The sequence below is a fragment of the Triturus cristatus genome, chromosome 3_1 (assembly GCF_964204655.1).
Source record: "Triturus cristatus chromosome 3_1, aTriCri1.1, whole genome shotgun sequence".
Lineage (NCBI taxonomy): Eukaryota > Metazoa > Chordata > Amphibia > Caudata > Salamandridae > Triturus > Triturus cristatus.
The window spans coordinates 530,257,927-530,275,258 of record NC_140583.1 but is presented as its reverse complement, the minus strand read 5'-3'; the positions used below and the strand labels follow the sequence as shown (position 1 = coordinate 530,275,258).

Sequence of the window (17,332 nt, the reverse complement as noted above, 5' to 3'; positions counted from 1 at the left end):
CTGGGCGATCTCGATCATGTTGCAGCTCTGATGCTAGGCGACGCTGTAGCTGGACGGGTTACGGCACTGCCTTCGCCTTCGTTGACAATCTTGGGCAGATTCCATTCGATGAACAACAATCACGATCCCTTTCACCTTGTAGCTTCCTTTGCTTCGAGAAACCCTTTAGCACGTTGCGGCTCGGGCCAGCGATCTTTCCTCACAGCCTCAGTTACGATGACGGCTCCGGCCACGAACAGCAATGCAGCAGCGTGGACGATGTTTCATGCAGCGGGGGCAATGCGGTCACAGGGCACCGCGTAAACAGCACCACGGACCACACAGCAGTCTCAGGCGTGCAAAATGCACACGCACACAGCGTCGCTGAGACACACTTGGAAACTTTTATGTTCCTGAGTTTCCAAAACAGGGGACCAGCTCTCCTCGGGCCCTTGGAGACAAGTTACTTCAGAACACAGCACACGGTCCTCTCAAGCAGGGGGACGCAGAACACAGCGGGTCCCTTGTTCTCTCCTCAGTCAAATCAGCAAACTGCAGGCCAGCCCCAGAACACACAGCAAGGGCAGTCCTTCTCTTCAGTCTCTTCAGCTGTTCTTCTTTGGCAGAGGTTCCTCTTGATCACAAAGTAGTTTCAATCCTTTTTCAGTATGAATTTCAGTCTTGAGTTCAGGGGTTTCAGCTCTTACAGTTATACCCCTCAATGCCTTTGTGTTCAGGGGGCTCTGACCCCGGTCCAAACCAGACCTGGGTGTCTTCCTGCCAGTGCATACCCTCTTCCTTTGATAGTCGGGGTCTGGGGCCCAGGCGCTCAGCAGGAGGTGGAGCCATCCTCTGGAGGCAGCAACACAGCCCTCTTCACATCCAGGGGGCAACTCGTCCACCCACATCAAACGCAGGCCAGCCTGTTGTGGTCTCACCTTCTTCCACCTGGGATCAGGACACTTCCCAGACCCTGTCACATCCAAACCCAGAAAGGCAATACACAACCAGGCAGAGGCACACAGGATGGATTAAGACAAGAAACCAGCAACTTCTAAAATCGTGGTTTCTAAACACACAATTCAAAAACCATCTTCACAACAAGATGTGTTATTAAATTCTGAGTTCAGACACACTGAACTCCATCTCTCCATCTTATGCCTATGGGAATATATGCTAGAGACATGGGACACCGCATTCCCCATTCTGTCCTATGGGCAAGATGGCTTTGCAACAGTGAAAAACGAATTTGGCAGTATTTCACTGTCAGGACATGGTACATACCTCAGAACATGTCCTACCTTTCACATACACTGCACCCTGCCTAGGGGGTACCTTGGGCCTACTATAGGGGTATCCGATGTGCATAAAAAGGGAAGGTAAGGCCTGGCAAGTGGGTGCACTTGCCAGGACAACAAGGCAGTTAACAAACTGCATGCAGGCACTGCAGTGGCAGGCCTGAGATCTCTTATTATGGCTACTTGTGTGGGTGGCACAACTAGTGCTGCAGGCCCACTAGTAGCATTTGCATTACCAGCCCTGGCACACATAGTGCACTTTACTAGGGACTTTACTAGTAAGGCAAACTAGGGACTTTACTAGTAAGGCAAACATATCAATTATGGCCAACCAATTACCAGAACACTTTATACAGGGAATTGACAATGATCAGCAGTGGCAAAGTGCCCAAAGCATCTAAGTTGGCAACATAATGTCAGAAAAAGGTCTAGGAGGAAGGCAAAAAGTTTAAGGAACTTTAGCGAAAAAGGGCCAAGTCCAACAGGAACGGATACATTTCATGGCGGCAAAAGATTTTTAAATACACTCTATAAAATCACATATAAAAGAATTACGTTTAAAAAAAGGGAGCCAGCCCATCTAAAAATAAAGAAGGTTTTGTCAGCTTTGCTCTACACAGTGGTTTTTAGAAGTGACCTGCACACACACCACATAATAGAAAGTAGAAAGCGTGACACCATAAATACAATTGGGGATAAATTATTGTATTTCAGTAACCTAAATGCCTCAACACAGTGTTTGGTCCCAAGACTTCTACATAGTTGCGTCAACTATAGGCATCTGGATTTTCTATATCCAGGGCAGAAGAAGAAAACATGCAACTCTAATTCCTCTGTGTGGTTACAGGCTGCACAGCTTACAGAGAGCGTACCTGCCCATTTGTTGGTAAAAACGCACAGCGGGAGGGCCCTGTGCCTAAATTGAATATATAATTTCCTAGCTAGCTTGGGTTGTATATCATCCTGGGCAGGCTCTAGGCTGTACTGATCTTTTATCCTCAAGAACGCAACTGTTAATGAACCTGTTGCTGGACTCCCCTGTATACGGGTGAATTTGTCCCCCCCTGTAGCAGTGAACCAGTTTCGTTCTGGAAACTGTAGCGCAGGCTTCCTCTGGATAATGCCATAGACTCGCTCGGCCAATTTAAAAAATGTATCCCTAACATAGGCTAAACACTGTAGTTTCCCAACACCATGCAGAGCCAAGATTTCCTTTCGTTCGTCCCTATACACAGCCAATTCCGGGGTTACCCATAACTGGTGCCAATAGATTAGGGGTCTAAGAGCAATTTCATCAGCAATAGGCCTTACTCCCAGATCCAAGCGAAGTGGTGTATGGGAAGTGCTAAGAGGAAGACCAAAAAGCTGCCTAATAAAAGGGTTCTCAATCTTTTTTTTTTTTTTTTTTTTTTTTTTTTTCGGAAAACCTTTATTGACATTTCAACCAATAACAAGTATGGGCCTACAACCCCCGGGGCCGGCCGCTAAGCAGTCAGAGTAACAGAAATCAATATTTATCACAGGCAGCACCTCGGGGAGCAGAATCTCCATGCTGGTATACTCTCGGCCACTAAACAGCCCAAGTAGGAGACCATGATACAAAAGGTTTTCATTTTATAATAAGGGAGAATGAAAGGATCAGGTGCCAAACAGTTTCCCGGCAGCAAGAAATGGCAGGCAGAATAATAAACGTCCACAATAAACAGCAATTTATCTAGTCAATGGCGCTGAAACAAGAAGTTCAGGATGTGGAGGAATATCACGGCCATTTGCACCTGCAGTCCCCTGCCCTAAAACCCAGAAAACACCACGGAAATTGTGGCACACATGAAAACGCAGCGATGAACGACGAAGGAGTTCTACCATGCTGATCCCAGAAAAGAAAGACAAAGAAGAATAAGAGAAGAAAAAGGAGGCCATGGAAAAAAAGGGGTTAAAGACTAAAGGATCCCCTCCCCCAACCCCCCACCCTGCACCTCTGCAGATGAGTACGGCCCCCCCCCCCCAGCAGCGTGCCTGTCGCCCCGGAACTAAACCCGAAATATAGAAGAAACAGAGAAAGAGGAGTAGGAAAAGAAACCCCACCAGACGGGGGGGTAGAGAGAATATTAATAAACTGGAGGAGGGCCTTCAAAACATGCCCCCGGCTTCTCCCTCCCGCACAATTTGTTTTCCCCTGAAGCAAACATTAAGCAACACAGAATCGACCAAGTCAAAGAAGAATGGGGAGCATTATGCGCCTATTACACTAACAGTTATGCCGTGAGAGCACGCAACCCCTGAGCCCGCCCGCCTATTAGATGACCACCTCTGAAGGATCAGCCTTATCCTTGGCCACTCTTTGCAAATCTACCCATGCATACCCATCGACCCAGTGCCATGTCCAATGCTACAAAGAAGAGGAGCGTCCAAAAGAGAACAGGAAGCGACACACACAGGTAGGGTGGAAGTCTCTGATCACCAACACAGTCAGCAGTATGGAGAGTCATCTTTCCCAGTGCTGCCCCAGGATCTGCACCGCACACAAGGTCCAAGAAAGCGAAATCAGCCAAAGCAAGCGACCGTTGCTTGAATGTTGCCTGGGTTGCCGGTGGCCGCGTACGGGACAAGGCCACCACCCCCCACTCAGGTCCAATACCTCCGGAACAGACCAGACCCACAGCCAGCCGATCACACGTTAAGATACTGTCCGGAGTTTCCAGCTGGTCACTTTCCACAGGGGCGGCCACGACACTGTCCTCCTGTGTGCGGTGTAGGAAGTCCCCGTGTACCTGGGGACAGGCAGGCAGCAACTGTTCCAACGCTGATGTCACCCCATCAAGCTTACTCCCCAATACCCAGGCGCCGTGAACCAAGGTGGAATGGAGGGCACCGAGAGCCTCGAGAAGATCACCATACCCCAGCACGGCTCTCGGCTCTCGCTCCGCGACGCTCCTCATAGTCGCACACTTCCAATCGTGCTGCAACCCAGTGTACAGGATAGTAGACTTCGTCCTGTCAAGATGGCCGCCGGGTAGGTCCAACCCAGATTGGGACCAGGACTCAGGGACAAGCGCCTCAGGTTCCATGTCACTGGAATCAGGGTTTCGGGGGCAGGCAAAAAATATATCCGGCGTGTGGTCACGGGCAACAGTCATCCCCTCCACGGACCTGCGCCCGCGAAAATCCGGGAGCAGTCCGCAGAAATCAGGGCGAGTTACGGGCGGCGGCCGGGCGGCTCACCGGCGAAGGCTGAGACAATCACCGGGGAATCTTGGATTAGCCACCTCGGGCATGCACTCGTTCCGCTACGCTTAGTGGTAGGAACGACCACGGCGAAATGTAGGCCGATATTCGCACCGCTCCGGTTAGGCCGACTCCACCCAGTCATCAAAGGCCGCTGTTGTTGAACTGCCGCCCGGCCATGTTGTCCACTCGAGGTCCCGGTTCCAGGGTTGCACAGGCCGCAAACTTCAACTGGACATTTCTCCGGCGATACCGCCGCCAGAAACTTCGGAGTCACACGATCGGTTGCCGCTCTCATTCACCAACACGGGCATATAGCGCAGGCTAAGGATCTCATGCAGGATATCTGTGCGGGATGCGGAGGTTCACAGAGCCGGGAGCCTACGCTGCCGTCCCGGTCGCCATCTTGGCTCCTCCCAGGGTTCTCAATCTTAATGATGTTTCTCATAGAACTATACCCCCAAAGTGCCGCCCTGTACATAGCAGAACCCATTGTTTGCATTTTATAAATTTCCACTATTGATCTTATCGGTTTAAAAGAGGAGTTCCTAAATAGCTTGATCAGCCCTTCTGTGTTCTATGCTAACTTCAAACTAGTTTTGTTAATTTGGGCCCCCCAGTCCATTTTCCCATTTAGGGTTACCCTAAGATATTAAAAAACAGATACCCTCTCAAATTGAATGCAGTGCAGGCTGGGATTAGTGCTGGTAGAGCTGGTTGGGTTAAAGACCATATAATTAATCTCGAGTCCCCTACTGTCACCAAAAGGCCTTAAAGTTGTTGAGGATCCTCTGTATACCCATCAGTGACTTTGAGAGCAACAGTGTATCATCAGCGAACATCATTGCCGGTATTTTCCTACTTGCTATCTTGGGTTTATCGTTATCCTTCCCCGCATTCAATGCATCTACGAGTGCATTTATAAATAGGCAAAAGAGGGTGGGCGCAAGCACACAACCCTGCCTTACCCCTCTGTCTATAGCTATAGGTGAGGGGGAGTGCCCCACATTTGCCGAATCTAATTTGGGCATAATTACCTTTGTGCAAACGCCCCCAGATCATTTAAAACAGCCCACAGTTTAACTCTTGGTACTAGATCGAACACGGATTTTAAATCCACGAAGATCAGATAGAGGCTGCCACCCTCAATAGTCACAGTTTTCCAGTACAAGAGTTGAGACCTGAATATTTGGTCACTGGTGTATGTATTTTTCCTAAAGCCAACTTGTAATGGGCTTAATATTTTAAAGTTTGTCCATCCAAGTTTGAAGTCGCAACAACAATACCCTGGCAAAAAATTTCTGGCTAACATCAATTAAACTTATAGGCCTGTAGCTAGAGGTTAGAAGCGGAGAACCCTTTTTTTGGACTGGCAGCATTTCCGCGCCACGCCCACGAATAGCCATTCCCTGCAGTATGGCATTAAACAGGCTTCATAGATAAGCAGCCCAGATAGTTGGCTCAGTGCGAAAGAGGTCACCTGGGATCTTATCAAGACCTGGTGCTTTGGAAGGGGCAATTTCACTTAAGGCACTTGTTATCTCTGTGGGAGTGATCTGTGGGGTATCAACGCAGATATTTTGCAGTGGAGCAATGTCTTTGGTTGTGTTGTTGCCCTCATCCTCTAACCTTAGGTACAGGGCCTCAAAATGTTCTTTCTATTTATCGGCTGCAATATTTAGTTCAATAGCCCGCTTCCCTTCCCTGCTGCTTGAGACAACTATACACCAGAAAGCCTTCATGTCATGAACGGATAGGGCCTGCTGCAAGGACTCCCACTTGTCTAACTCCTATGCTTATTTAATTGCCTTAATCAGGGCTAACTTGGCTCTACGACAACTGTCCTTAAACTAGGGTGTTTGCCCTTTTTATAACCACTAGAATGTAACAGTGGGTAAACATTTCAGCAAGAATAGATGTCAGCAGCCAATTGGTCTCTATGACTTGCGCAAGGGAGGTAAAAAAGCCATCACTAGACATGGACTGTTCCGCTGCCACCAAGCAAGGGATAATTGTATCATACAAAGAAGCCATCTTAACACGATTGCTGGATGGCTGACCACTGGAGCTTTCTTCTGTTATTGGTCAGAACTAATCTATTATCTGGCGGTATGTTTAAACTAGAAAATTCTTCACTAATCGGAAGTTCTAACTCCACAATCAGGGCATTATTACCACTATCGTGTCGGGTTGAGACAACAAAGTCCACCACCCGATCCCGCATCCTGATATCGACTAGGATGTAGTCTATGATGGAGGAGTGTCCTGGGTGATTAAAAGTATGTTCCCCTGGTGTATCTGATTTGGTTCTGCCATTACATGCCCTTAGGGAGTGATTCAGGGTGAGGGATTTAAACTAGAGCACCAACGGTTGGCAGAATGCTTAACTCTGGGACAGCCCAGTGTATATCTTCACTGGGAATTCCTCCATTAAAATCGTTCAGGGTCTCAAACTGGCAATTAAAGTCTCCACCAATAACCATCCAATGGTTATTGGGGATGGTAGATATTGAAGGGGCTAGTTAGTCAAAGGTTGGTGATTCCTGGCTGCTGCTAACAGGCCTAGAGTAGACATTGACCAGAGCAATTCTGACTTTAGATGTGAATGTCAGGAGAATGCACTGGACGTCATTAGAAAAAAACTCCAGCTGTTTAACTAGACAGCCCAGATGGGACCCGACCCATATACAGAGACCTCCCAAGGGCCTGCCCTTACCCCTGGTGGTTGCGGCTATACTATAGGATGCAAAACCCAACCGCTGTGCCTCCTTCCTATCCCAGGTTTCCTAAAACATACAGATGTCATATTGATCCACAAAGGACCCCCAGTGCGTATTATCCAGCTTATTTCTAAGCCCCGCAACATTCCAGGATAAGATCCTTAACTTTGTTGGGTCTGTAGAATTAATAGGCATAAGTAACCTAGAATTAGCGTTGAGAGGCCTGGTTTCACTAAATTGGTCACTTAGTCTCATCGACAGGGTTCTGTTGAGGACCTTGATGCTATCAGCTACGAGCACTGGGGAGTTGGAATCTAATGAGGGTAAGAGGGCTATGGCCTGTGGCACGGTTTGTAACAATCCTGGGGTTGCGCTTATAAAAGTGTCATTAAACGACAGCCCCACAACAGTTAGGCCGACACAACTTGCCTGCCTAGCCCCACCTGGAGGAATTATAACAGGGGACTTCTTCACTTCACCTACACCTGGCCCAGACTTGATGCTTGATAGGTAAAATGCCCTATTTAAAATAGCCCTCTCCCAGATTTCTTCCTGACAATTAGTTGTCTGTTCAGGGTGCTGCGTAGCTGTGAGTCAATTAACCTCTTCTAAGACCCCAAATCGATTTGCTGTGGGTATGTTATATAGTAGGAGTTTGGGAAAATGGTACCACTGCCTTGCATACTGGGGATTTTGCTCCTGCAGCCCCTGTCCGTGACTCATGTGCACACTGGTAGCTGGTACTTGGTGTGGGATGTAGAAGTACCCTAATGGTAGAAACCCAATTCCTGCATCTTGGCTATAATGATTTAAACATAGAAAGCATTAAATGATCATTGTTTTTTTTTGTTTGTTTTTTTTAAATGATCACTATGCAATCTTTGGTCTGGGGTGGACTGGATTGAGTGGGGTGGATTGATGTAGGGTGGATTGAATTGGAGAGGGGTTGATTGGGGTTTACTGCATGATTACGTGTTAGAGCTTCATTTCAGAAATTACACATAAGAAAGAAACAATGTCGCCTTGCAATAAAACAATCCCCATCTTTTGAGAACAGCACCAAAGAGCAAAAATAAAAGAACTCTTCTTCCGCATTTCTTTTAGTTATTCCACGCTTTATTGGTTATTCCACACTTTAAGCGGGTTCGACGGTGCAGTAAGGCCTTGTCTTTTTTGGCTACCAAGGCATGGAATGAGATCGCCTGTGAGCTGCAATGTACAGTTTCTGAGCCAGTCTTCTGCAACGCAAGGCTTGGTATTTATCTGGGGAGAAGTAGTTCTTCGGGTATGGGACTGTGCACCTGGGCTCTCCTGATAGCACCAGGACACTTCTCCGAGTAGCTGTGCGCTTTATAAATCTATCATTCATTCATTCTTTGATGAATACAAAGCGAGAAAAGAAGACGTGGCAAAATAAAAGAAAGTTTACTATAGAAAATAAATCTTTGCAATTTTGTTTGTCCGGCTGGGGACATTTTTGCCAGTCACACACACATTCTGTTTGCAGAGCACTAAAAGTTGAAAAGAACAAAATAGCACATCAATCGTGTCAGTAGCAGTGGAGGCGCACTGATTAAGTTGAACCAATCAGTGCTTGGTCCCTGCTCCACAGAGAGGAACAGAAATTATGTTACGCCTGCCTTGAATTACGAGAATGCAATGAATAGTGCCACACAAGCCAACAAATGGTAAGCAATGGGCGGGCCCAAGCCCTTTTTGTTCACAACAGTGTCTCGCAAGTAAGACGCATTTGCTAGTACATGCTCTTGAGGGCTCAACTCTAAAAATAAAAGACAAGGCAGCAGGCCTTTACCATCTATGCACACAGGATCTGGAACAACATCCCTGTACCCATCAGGACCATCGAAATGATCCTCCAATTTAGAAAAGAGTTGAAGACTCACCTCTTTAAAGAACACTACATCACTATGAAGGAACCATCCACAGTTCAAATTCCTCTTTAATTATGAACTTTTTGCTTGCCTTTGACCATATACGAAGCTCCACTGCATTTTGGCCAGGCTTGCACTATAGAATTACTATTATATTTATACATTTACATGCCCCTGAATTAGTAGCCTGGCAGTAACTTTAGTTAACTACAGATATTTTACATATTTTGCTGTATGCAGCCTGGAGAATCACATCAGATTATTGTATTTCGGGCCTACAGTTTAACATTCAAAAGCAAAAGGATAGCTTATCACGCCGTGGATCCATGCTGAACATCTGCTAGGCAGGAAATAACATTCTCCACGCACCAGCCAGGAGGCTGACACTTGCAGCGTGGCTGACATGATCATGAATCAGCAGGGCAGGGTGGATGCTGATCTACTCTGAGGCGGGAGACTGAGCGATCAACAGACCTCAAGTATTCAAAACGTTTTTAAAATGTTACTTGAGCTGCATTCAACACAGAAAATTCCCAGTGGAAAAAATATTGCACTGACGTTTTTCAAACTATCCTTTCTGTCCTCCCAACTCACCGCTCGGCCGATGCCCACGCGTAGCCGTGCTCCGGCATCCACAAGCACCACGTTCCAGAATGGGCTTCTAACAGGAGTCTTGCAGTGCACGCTATGCAGAGGCGCAACTAGAGCCAAATTTCGGGGGGGGCTAAGAAAATATTTCGGGGGGGCTGAAACTTTAAGCAATAGGCAGAGTGGAGCTGCAGGGGCTCTTAGAAGGGGTGAGCAATAGGCAGAATGGAGCTGCAGGGTGAAGGGGTGAAGGGGTGAAACAGCAGTGAGGCCTCATTAACATGCAAATGGTCTTTTAAAGACCTGTGAAGTGCTCGGGTGCGGCTGTGTGTCTGCCCGGGAAGCTGTCTCATCCCGGGCTACCACACACGACGGGGGGGGCTGAAGCCCTGTGAGTCCAATGGGTGTTGCGCGCCTGACGCTATGAGAGCTTGTCCGCTCTCAGCAACCCCCACCGTTCCCACCTCGTTCCTTCCTCCATGATGTCTCCTTCTGGTCCGGGGGCTTGCAGGCCATACAATCCCAAAACAGTGCGGTTTGTTGGCCGGAGCCTAACCACAGGTGGTGCATTTTTCAGCAAGATGTGGTATATCAGTCCAATAAAACAGTGTATATGTGCATACTGGCATTTGTTATTTTAATGCACTGAGATACGGTTTGTGAGTACCAAGAGATTTGTTGTGTGTGCGCACTGGGCTCAGCCTTGTGCGCACAGACATTTGGGCGCTGAAGGGGATCATGCAGAGAAAGAATCAGCATGTCTGTAAGTGCTTGGGGTGCATCGAGCTGCCATGGTGTGTACAATAACCTAGGCCCTCCCCCCAGGACTGTGAGGAGAGAGAGAGACTGTTTTTTAATAGCCACTGTCTTCACCGGGTGGTAGTGAGGACATAGGTCACGGGGCATCCAGAACTGGAGTCGGAAACAGTGCGCTTCAGGTGTTGTGAGGAGCGGGAGGAAAACGGAACTTACCCTGAGCCCTCAGGTGCCACCGAAGGGAGCCGAGTGACCTGAGATCACGGGAGCTTTTGAGGGTATCAGTCGCATTGCCCAAGGCTGCGAGGTGAGTAGCATCGGCAAGCCCCACCAACTCCCAGGCAAGGTCATAAATTCATGGAACACCTTGTCTTGTCGCCAAGGAGGTCAGCACTAGGGCGGAGCGGTACTCCGCTGAATTCCACTGAGATTTTATGCAACTCTGCGGAATACTTTGTAGTTCAACTCTATGAACTCCACTCACCCCTGCAAAAGCAGCTGCTCCGTATTTTGCTCAATGCACGGTCCCAAGTTCCCAACATTAAACGGCACTCTATCCTGGTCTGCACCAGGAACACCTTTAGAAAGGTGCATCATGGCACGAACAGGGAAAGTACACCTATGTACAATACAGGCCTAGATGTCTTACGGGGATACAAGATACATCTCTGCATCTCAAAGAGCTCTCCAGTCATTGTGGTCACATGGACTGGCCAGAATGTGGTACCTTGTCACGTTCATTTTTCTTCTAGCACGCTCACCAAAAGTGGCTCGTTGGTGCCAGAATCAGAGGAAGGTACTTTCATACCGCTTTCTAAAACAAGCACTGTGAAACGGAAGAAAAGGCTGCAGAATTAGGGGCAACAGGTATACTAAATCTTAGACAGCTGTGCAAATGTATTCCACTTTTAGAATGAGCAGGAAATGATGCCAATGCTAGACGTATTGTCCTTCTATCATTCCAGTTTTCATGTACTATCAAAAGGCGACATTAAAACAGAGCTATAGTGAGTGTGATACACTATATATTAGATTGACACTTCCTACAATAAATGGGAACGTATGATATTCGACCGGGCAGCTAGTACTGTTAGCATCTATCGCATTAAAAATTAGTGAGCTGAAAAACGAGGACTCCGAAAATATTGCTTTAGTACAAGAGGTCCGTTCTGTGGCAGTACTGTCACTCTGCTCGTCCTGTGACCCGTTCGCCCTTTTTCACCCTCGGGTCTATCGGTGCCCCGTGGAAAACACTCTCAGGCCTCAACTATAGAGCGCCCACCCAAACACAGTAAAGTAACTGGATACAGCTGCAAATACCCACTCTAATTCAAGCTAGAGAAGCGGAACTGCGAACACCAGCGGCTCATTTAATTAATCCTACCTTTTTATTTTAACCAAGTTCTATTTATTGAACATTATGTTAAGCTGGCTTTATGCGTCACCCAACGCCAGCTTCGTTTTTAAGGGGTCTTCTCTCTGACAGTCTCACAGGAAGTGGCAGCGGCTGATCCGGACTGCGTGGCTGCTGCACCTAGAGGTCAAATAAATGAAGTGCCCCGTGTGTGTTATTTAGTGAACAGACAGGGCACAAGTCCGAGAAAAAAAAAGTGTGGGGGGGGGGGGGGGGGGACTAACCCAGGCGCGCAACACCCATTGGACTCAAAGGGCTTCCGCACCCCCTCCCCACCCCCCTCCTCCCCGGTCGTGTGTGGCAGCCCGGGATGAGGCAGCTTTCCTGGTGCACACACAGCCGCACCCGAGCACCTCACAGGTCTTTAAAAGACCGTTTGCAAGTTAATGAGGTCTCGCTGTTGTTTCACCCCTTCTAAGAGCCCCTGCAGCTCCACTCTGCCTATTGCTTAAAGATTCAGCCCCCCTCCCGAAAAATTCTTCCTCCCCCGAAATTTGGCTCTAGTTGCGCCTTTGGACTAACCTAGTTAGGCAGTATGCAGTGACATCACGGAGCGTGACATGTGGCATCACAGGAATTGACATCATAGGAAGTGGCATCACAAGCCCTGACTTTAATATGTACCTGTGATGTAAAGTGCTCTGACACTCTGCTTTGGCATGAGTAGCGCTATACAAGAAAATATAGTGGTACTTAAATTATTTCAATGCCTCCTCAAGGGTAGTAAGCGCTATATAAATTACATTTATTTTGTGAAAATACTGGGAGAGACCAACACGTCTGACATTCTTAAGGGGAAACATCTCTAGTGAACAAAGCGGAAAGCTGCCTCTCAAGTATGTGTGAAGTGCTAACCTTGGTTTCCCCTCTGCTGCATTTGCTTCTTGGTGTAAGGCTCCTGATTCGCCCTTTGTTATGGGCCCAGCATGAGTCTGGACTAAGAAAGGCCCCTCCCGCCTGCACGTTGTTGCAGATGGAAAGCAGACAAGGTGCAAGGGCTGCTGTAAGTGTCCTGGTGTTTGGAACTTACACCGGGACGAGGTCAGCACATTATTTAGTGGGGCCAAACTTCTTGGCCCGGTGGAGGGCGTTCAACTTGTGAAAATAGTGGATGGACGCCATCCACCCGCTTGTACCCCCGACTCGTGCCCTGTGAACAGATAATGTTGGTGTTGAGCCGGCGGTGTTGATGTTAAAGTGTCTTTATATTATTATTCCCAAAGGTGAGTCTGTCGGACGGTGAATGCTAGGCTAGGGTTTAGTGGGTGGGAAAGTGAAAAATGCATGGGTGTGCAAACGAGGGCGCGGGGAGGTCAGAGAGCGAGAACCTCTGCCAGTGAAGAGCAAGACCCCTTCACAGCGAGTGGAGATTGAGGGGCGGTTACGTGTGAACGGTCTGTGAAAGAAGACAGGACCCCTGGCGTGAAGGTGTTTTTCTTCAGGTGCCAACCCTCGGCTCTGGGTGCTCTTTAGCACAGCGCTTCCTCGCTGTGTAATGACGGATCGAACTTCAGCTACCTGTGCTCTGCGTTCCCACCAGAGGTGAGATCCGGGCGCAGACAGACTGGTAGCACATGCCCACGGGCCTCTTGGCAGCTGGTAGATACAACCTGAATAAAGCAAAATAGCCCTGATAAGCCAGCGGCTTAAGCACGGACTGCGGCTGGGGCCGCGCTGAGGCCACGGGCAGGGAACAGGTGTAATAATAGCTGCGGATACTGCCTGGCTGTCATTAGCCCTCTAATAACAGAGATGTTCGCGGCTAAGCCGCTGCTGCTTGTTGCAGTGGCGCGCAGGAATAACCAGCTCCGCGGCTCCAGCACGCGCTCTTCGTGTGTTATAGAATGACGTTCAGGACACACAGCCTTCCGTGAAAGAGGCGCGTCATCTGACAGGAGCAGACAAAACAAAAACAGCCACCACCCCAGCGCATCAGCACATCAGAGGCACGGGAGCCCGTGGGTGGCAGATTGGAATCAGGGCCCCTGCCCGCCGTGCGCGTCAGCTGACCTGGGCAGCAGTTCAAGTCCCTGCTCGTCGACAGCTCCCTCGCCCTGCCTGGTTCCAGCATGATCTCATCCGCGCGCAGAACACAACACAAGGCCAAGCTGTTCACACGCTTCAGGGAGGAAACAAATCAAACTCGCATTAACACACGATGAGCAAACGTGCAGTGTTGAATGGCTCTTCAGACTTCCACCAGAAAACATGCTTAGAAAAAAAACACACTGCATCCCCAGTGTTGTGTCCACAACAGAAACAAACATCTGTGTATGTCCAGGAGCCCTTGCACAACACAGAAACCGCAGTTTAAACAAATAGACCCACAGTTAAGCATATAATGGAGTCCTGTTGCGTGCCAGCGAACATTTTGGCACCGAATGCAGCTCCATTGCTTGACATGCGGCCATACATCTCATGGGAGGTCAAGAGCAGGAGCACATCAGGCGGAAGGAAACAAAAGAAGGACTACCTCTGAATACTCTTCCTTCAGTTTGCACGATTTTAGTGCCAGGGGTCGGCCAATTGTCATCATTCGGTGACAGGGTTTTTTTAATAATAAAAAGAAAACACAAGACTCCAACCATCTCTTAGTTTATCTCAAGTCCCACCAATCCCTCCATAGCCACCCGTCAATGGTACCCAACCAGCCACATCTATATGAGCGCAAGTCGGCTCCAGCCACCCGTCAGTAGGCCTTCGGCCTTCCTCATAGGCGCCTCGCAATCACCCCTCAGTGGCTCCGTGATGCCGTTCTTTGAACCCTTGCCACCACTTAATGCTTTGTACCCAACTATCAAAGGAGCCATAGTCAACGCTCTATGGCCACTGGTCCACTCTCCATCCCCCCTAGTCACTTTTCCATAGGTCTTAACCGCCCTCAAACTAACTTTAGTCCCCTTTCAATGTGCACTAGTGACCTTTTGATCTGCCCTTCTATTTCTTTTTTGTTTGAATCTTTTAGTTGAGTTTTAATGTCCTTAACTAGCAAATACAGCATTTCAAACATGTCCACAACAGTCACTTCACTCGGAAGTGGATGTCAGTTAAATACGGCAGTGTGCGCCCAACGGCTCAAGGCGATACCCGACTTATAAATTAGCGTATGTGTCCAAAACCGTTGTTCATTGTACAGATAATTGTTTTGAAGCCATGAACTGATCTGCCCTTCTAAGCGCTTAGTGGCCATTTGGACGTGTCTCAGTTAGGCGAGTCCATTCCTTGGTGGCCCTTGTTGCATCTTATCCACACCCCGAGCCCCGGTTGCTGCTCGTTGGGTCTTCAGCCATCTCTCAATGGGCCCAGATAACACTCTGGCTTAAAACAGTCTACTAGGGGAACACAGCCCCCTCAGCCCCTCTGTTCAAACTAACTCCCTGATAATCCTGTAATTGTAAAACAAAAGGATTGTTTATTAAGCCAACCTTTGTTCCAAGTACAGCCGAGTCACCCAAATCACATCAGCCTGGCTGGAGGCCAAAGTTTGTTTTGTCAACCACTTTTTAGGCAATTCCCTGATTTAAACACCTTTATTGTGCAAAGCTATGGACAGCCACATGGAGTTGGGTAAGGCGGGGGTGGAGGGCTTTCTGACCTGTTTCAAATGTCCTCCACTCCCCCCACAATCTTGGAATTTAGTAATCCACGTGCTACATTTAGGTGTGAAGTCTTGGCGGGAAAGTTCCACCCAAAGCGGGCCTGGCTAGGGGCGTCCGTTCTCCTGACGCGCACAAATTCTATCAACAGAACTGTTGCCAGAACAATCCACGCGTCTGAGATGTTCAGTTCTGGGCACACCTTCCCCCCGCCATCATTACACTGCGGGACACATAGAGTGCCCCCGGAAATGACTCATTAGTAATTCCTGCCGAGCACGATTAGCTGTAGAGGAGGGAGGGAGGCGGGTGCAGGCATGTTCCCATCACCATACAACTGCAGGTGCAGTAGGAGCAAAGATTTGGGGTAATTCTGGGAAAGAGGGTGGAATCATATAATGGAGGTGGAGGGGAGCGATTCATCGGGTGTTTTAGGGAAAGGGAAAAAGTGAGTGACCAAAATAATGTGAACACTGCGGAAACGCATCCTTGTTTCTACAAGGGGATGGGAGTACTGCATCCACGTGAGCCAGGCGAACTAAGCAGGGATTTACTTTATTGTCCTAGAACAGCTGAGCTACAAGCGGCCATTAAGAATCAGGTGAAAAATTAAGGATATTTTCCCCGAATATTCATCAAGAACCCAGTCCAACCCTATGGCAAGTTCGAGGAGCTTCTCCAGGCCAATGCAGCCTTTACGTTCTGGTATTTGTTTAACTTGTTCTTAAATGGAATGCAAAACTACAAAGACCAGAATGCAAGGCGAAAATATGATTGCCATCGCCAGTCAGGAAATAACTCGATATTACTGGTCAAATAAAATTCGATTATCAACGAAGTTTTTTTCAACATGGGTTTCTTCAGCCCTGCCAGTTAGCTTTATTTGCATTTCAGTGACCTGCCTGCACCTTCTTAATTTGGAGAATTACAATAAAGCAAAACACTAAAAGCGTACAACAACGCATTTCAGATAAATCGAAAAGTCCCCTTTCTACCGCCACACAATTTTTAAAGCATTCAGATCATAGAGAATCTTTCATAAAAGAGTAACAGGGACACTTACTCTCTGCAGCCAGAATTGCACAAGAGCTGATGAAAGTAGCCAAAAGTGCCCAGCGGATGCTGGCGCCGTGCGCTGCCATGGTGCCCGCGCTGAGCTGATGGCAGCGGCTGAGTCCTCGGATGTGTCCGCCGGTCCTGCGAGCCCAGGAGTCTGGGGGGCTTGGGCTCTCTCGGGACGGATCGCAGCCCGCTGTGTTCTGTCTCTCGCGAAGGCTGAGTTTGCAGATTACAGACCCACGTGCCCCGCTCCCTGCCCAATGACACACTCCGCTCTGAGGCGGGCTGGGGCTGGCGGGAGGGCGGTGTGATCTGCGGCAGGCTGCAATGAGTGCCTGATTGCACAGCACTGGGCACGGCCTGAGAGCTGTAGGGATGCTGTGAATCAGCTGTTCCGAGTACCGTGATGCACTCGGCGGGAGTCTCGAGCTGTCAGCCAGCTCGGCTTCTTCTTCATATTGTTATTGTGGTGGTTTTGAGTCTCTGTCAGAAATTCAGTGCCATGAGTCCAGCATGTAAATACGTTGGTCATCTGTTGACTTTGTTCATGTCTAATTCAACCCGTTCCATTTTTTTCAATTCTACTTTTATTTCCGGAACCTTTGGGTGTTTTCGGAATTAAAAGTGTTCACAATGTATTTGTAAAACGGCCAACAAATCATTGCATCTGTGGCATCTCTGCAGGTGTTTGTGAGATCAAAAGCTTTCTATTGGGGGTTTGAAGAGTTCGTCCAGTAGCCCTAGGTGGCTTCTGGTACTTGTATTGCTGCTTTTGGAAGGTGAGAGGTAGAACATATTCCAGAGA

The 17,332-nt window shown here is 48.4% G+C and overlaps 1 protein-coding gene across 2 annotated transcripts in view; it reads right to left on the bottom strand.

Annotated features, from left to right (window-relative positions):
- The window catches only part of MFGE8 (milk fat globule EGF and factor V/VIII domain containing), a 231,706-nt gene extending 214,812 nt beyond the window's left edge, over nucleotides 1-16,894 (bottom strand). The window contains exon 1 of one of the 2 annotated variants that reach the window (XM_085644459.1): nucleotides 16,532-16,894. In XM_085644459.1, the coding sequence (XP_085500585.1) occupies nucleotides 16,532-16,610 (79 nt within the window). In that variant the 5' untranslated portion in view covers nucleotides 16,611-16,894. The remainder of the gene's footprint in view (nucleotides 1-16,531) is intronic. The other variant, XM_085644458.1, reaches the window with a different exon arrangement.
- Nucleotides 16,895-17,332: the final 438 nt, after the last annotated feature.